The following is a 5,000-nucleotide window of genomic DNA, read 5'->3' as shown; positions in this document are numbered from 1 at the left end:
GAAGACAAAGCCAAGAAAATAGTACTTGCTTCTTTCAGATACTTTAGGGACGGAATGTGTGGTCTTCACTTAAAGCACTAATAACCAATACGTGTCCAGAGTAGCTGGATTTGGGATTAACAGAATTACTTAGAAAATTTAAAGGAGAGGGACAAAGGTATTGTGTGCATAGGCCTATATGTGGGTCAGGTGGGAGTGGCTGAGTGTGGATGAGGGGAAATGAGGAGGAACGATGAGGAGAGAGGCACAAAGAAGTGACTAATTTGGTTGTTTTCACCATTTTCTTGAATTCAACCTCATGCAAGGATTATAACAGGAAAGGGTAGTTAAGTTATTTCTGATGGGGTTTGTGCGATGGTGCTTTTAGAATGTGATTTGGGTCTTGATTATATATCATTATTTTTGTAGAAGAAGCAGTAGCTTGAATATGGAACGGAGTAATGCTTCATACAGATTGTCTATACTTAGACACCACAAAGTCCTTTGTTCTTACGTTGACAGAAAATCATACTTTATCATTAGCGGAACTCACTTAAGAAGTATATACATGGACAACTGTAGATACATGTTTCAGTGGATAATTAGTTATATTATTAACTGTGTGGACGGAATTTATACCATCGTTTAAGTAGAATAGATGTTATATGTGGTGCATAATGAATATTGTTTCTTGGCAAGACATAAAAAATCAAATGAAAAAATTAAACCCATGTAAGACATTGAAATTTGCCTTCTGCTTGCTCTGATATATCTGTCACTCATTACTCTTATATTATTATTGCATTGTTATTGTCATTGTTTTGTTATTATTATTGCATTGTTATTGTCATTGTTTTGTTATTATTATTGCATTGTTATTGTCATTGTTTTGTTATTATTATTATTATTGTTATTGTTGTTATTGTTACTGTTATTCTTATTGTTATTATTATTATTATTATTATGATTATGATTATGATTATGATTATGATTATGATTATTATTATTATTATTATTATTATTATTTTATTATTATTATTATTATTATAATTATTATTGTAATTATTATTATTTACTGTTACTGTTAATGTTATTATTATCATTATCATCATCATCATTATTGTTATTATTATTGTTATTATTATTGTTATTACTACTGTTATTATTACTGTTATTATTATTGTTATCATCATCATCATCATCATCATCATCATCATCATCATCATCATCATCATCATCATCATCATCATCATCATCATCATCATCATCATCATCATCATCATAATCATTATTATCATTATTATTATTATTATTATTATTATTATTATTATTATTATTAATATTATTATTTTTATTATTATTATTATTATTATTATTATTATTATTATTATTATTATTATTATTTTATTATTGTTGTTGTTTTGTTGTTGTTGTTATGATTATGATTATTGTTATTGTTATTATTATTATTATTATTATTATTATTATTATTATTATTATTATTATTATTACTACTATTATTGTTGTTATTATTACTGTTATTCTTATTATTATTGTTACTCTTACTCTTATACCCAACAGGACTCATTCATGCTCCAGATGCTTTAGGATTTGTCTACACCTGTGCAAAGAGGCAGCAATTTGCCTTATTTCGGACACAATACTTCATTGGCTGTTAAAAGTGGTAAGTGTTTTTCCTTGAATTTGTTATATATGTGAGTGTGGTTGTGAGTGTGAGTCAGATGAATCGTTTCCATTTTATTTACCCACTTTATTACTGATTTCATGATTTGCCACCCTGAACACTTATCTGCTTATTTGTATAGACATAAAACTACCAATGCCTGTTTTTTTATACCAACCCATTAAAAAATAGAAACAAATAACCAGGTCTGTTATACAATTATATATATATATATTTTGCCCAGTACCAGTTTGGATTAGTCTAATCCTTTTTTTTCTCTCTCTCTTTTTTTTTATTTGTCTCCCACCACAGCATCCACAATGCCCACTGGAATATCAATAGAATTTGATAACTCAAAAGCTGTGTTCTTTTCGGGACAGTCGGTAACAGGACGAGTTAGGGTTACCTGCGACAAACCAAAGTACTGTCGAGGTGAGTCTTCATTGCAAGGCCGTTTGCTTGTCTCAGAAATACTGCATTAATTATTAACTGCTGATTTTATCCTTATTACCCTATTTGTATGGTTTAGGATTAAGACTCAGGAGTAAGGCAATATATAAATATATATATATTTATTTATTTATTTATTTATTTTATTTTATTTTTTTTTTCTTCAGGGTAATTAATGATAGAAAAAAAATATTTGTATTGGCTAATTTGTGTGTTTATTTCCTATTTTATTGTATTGTTATTGTTACTGCATGTACTAGTATCATTTATATTAGTTGTATACAAGGATTCAAAAAAATATAATCTTTCCTACTGGTATAAGCATTTGAGCAAAAAAAACCTTGTGGAGTTTAACGATTCCAAAGAAGTTACAAATTTTCTTTCTCCTTCTTATATTGCAGCAATTGAGGTAGAGTTTCAAGGGTATGGCAAAGTCCACTGGACAGAAAGAAGCAAAACTCAGAGGAATGGCAAACAAAGAACAAAGACTGTCCATTTTAAAAGTAATGAGAGTTATTACTTAATGTCGTACATCGTGTGGGGTAATGGTGAGTATATGTGATCTGGACTGTATTAATATTATCATTGTTGTTGTTATTGCTGGTGTTGTTACAGTTATTTTTATTGTTATTATTATTATGATAATCATAATAGTAATATAATAATAATATAATAATAATAATAATAATAATAATAATAATAATAATAATTATTATTATTATTATTATTGTTATATTTATTATTATTAGTTGTCATGATGATGATGATAATAATGATTATTGTAATGAAAATGATAATGATAATGTTATAAATATTGATGATAACAATGGCAATACAATGAAAATGATGATAATGATAATGTTAATGATGATAATGATTATGATTATGATTATGGTTATAATGATGATAATAATGATGATAATAATGATTATAGTAATGATAATAGTAATAACAGTGATAATAACAATGATAACAGTTATGATAATGATAATAGTAATGATAATATGATAATAATGCTAATGCTAATGCTCATGCCAATGCTTATGATAATTATGATAGTGATGAGAATGATGCTAATGATGATAATGATAATGATAATCAAAGTAATAATAGTAAAAGCAATAATAATAATGATTATGATAATAATAACAACAACAACATCAACAACAACAATAACAATAATGATAGTAATAATGATAACAATAATAATAATAATTATAATGGTAATGATAGTGATAACATTAATAACAATAACTGAATGATGATAATGTTAGTAATAGAAGTGGGAATAATAATGGTAATATTAATTATGTAATAATGTTAATGAAAATTATAATGATAACATTGATAATGATAATGACAGTCACAATGACAAAGACAATGCCAATGATAAAGATAATGATATTGATAACAGTAACAATAGTGATACTGATTATGATAATGATGTTAATGATAATGATAATAATAATAATAATAATAATAATAATGATAATAATAATAATAATAATAATAATGATAATAATAATAATAACAATAATGATAATTATTATTATTATTATTATTATAACAATGATATGATAATAATAATAATTATAATAAAGATAGTAACAATAATAATGATGATAATCATATGATAGTAATAGTAATAATAATGACAATAATATTAATTATATAATAATATTCATAATAATAATGATCCTAATATTGATTTTGCAATAATAACAATAATAGTAATAATGATAATAATAATAACAATAATAATATTAATAATAATAATAGCACCAATAACAATAACAGTAATAATGATAATGATAATGGTAATAGTAACAATGATGATAATGATAATGATAATAATATTATTTTTAATGATAATGATAATAATAATAATATTATTATTATTATTATCATTATCATTATCATTATCATTATCATTATTGTTATCGTTATCGTTATCGTTATCGTTATCGTTATCGTTATCGTTATCGTTATCGTTATCGTTATCGTTATCGTTATCGTTGTTATTATTATTATGAATATAGTCATGATTTTGATTATGATCATCATCATCATTATCATTATCATTGTCATTAATATTATTATTGTTATTGTGAATATAGTTATGATTTTAATTATGATTATAATTGTGATAATAATAATTATAATATTTGTAATGGTGATGATAGAGGACAGCTTTTCTATGGAAGTGTGAATGTTTGGAATTGCTGTGGTTGTATTTATATACATACAGTATATTATTGACATATCTCTTCCTAAGAACATGTCTCATATGTGTTCATATTATTTTTAATGTTATGCAGGTTCATATTCTTACAGCTTTTTCTCCTGTACAGGCACCACAGAGTCAGAGCTACCCCCAGGTACACACCTCTTCAATTTCTCATTCCTCCTTCCCCATGGAATTCCTTCGTCCTTTGAATCACACATCGGCAAAGTGCGTCACCAGTGCAAGGCGAAGATGGATATACCGTGGAAGACGGATAAGGTTTCGGTGAAAGCTTTCTCTGTCAACACCCTGTATGATCTGAACATGGACCCTGAGGCAAAGGTAATGCTAAAAGAAAGAGAGGTTTGGTTTGTGGTTCTTTTTTTTTTCTCTCTCTTTTTCGTTCCAGTTTACTGTTTTTGTGGCTAGTGTGTGTTGGTGGTTGATGATTAACCCATTGCTGCCTGGTTAATGTACTGTCCACTTTGGTTTTGTTTTCATAATTTATACACATAGTTGGCTCCATAAGTGCTTTGTTGCCAAGGAATCGGTTAAAAGGCCTACCTGATCATGCCTGTTTACTCCACTTGGGTTTCTGTGAGAAAGTTTTAATTTCCATTATTGTTGTTACTGTTAATAATACTATTATTGTTGTTATTGTCT

The 5,000-nt window shown here is 26.3% G+C and overlaps 1 protein-coding gene across 4 annotated transcripts in view; it reads left to right on the top strand.

The window, feature by feature from the left end:
- LOC119576145 (arrestin domain-containing protein 3-like) overlaps window positions 1–5,000 on the top strand; it is a 20,086-nt gene that overhangs the window by 242 nt on the left and 14,844 nt on the right. For all 4 annotated transcript variants that reach the window (XR_005229027.1, XR_005229026.1, XM_037923713.1 and 1 more), the window contains exons 2-5: window positions 1,561–1,663; window positions 1,976–2,095; window positions 2,515–2,661; window positions 4,465–4,679. Coding sequence is in view for 2 of the 4 variants with exons in the window: in XM_037923713.1 (XP_037779641.1) it covers window positions 1,984–2,095; window positions 2,515–2,661; window positions 4,465–4,679 (474 nt within the window). In the remaining 2 variants the exon portion in view is untranslated. The remainder of the gene's footprint in view (window positions 1–1,560; window positions 1,664–1,975; window positions 2,096–2,514; window positions 2,662–4,464; window positions 4,680–5,000) is intronic.

The sequence above is a fragment of the Penaeus monodon genome, chromosome 8 (genome assembly GCF_015228065.2).
Source record: "Penaeus monodon isolate SGIC_2016 chromosome 8, NSTDA_Pmon_1, whole genome shotgun sequence".
Taxonomy (NCBI): Eukaryota; Metazoa; Arthropoda; class Malacostraca; order Decapoda; family Penaeidae; genus Penaeus; species Penaeus monodon.
Note: the sequence above shows the minus strand (reverse complement) of the source record. Positions and strands in the feature narration are given on the sequence as shown.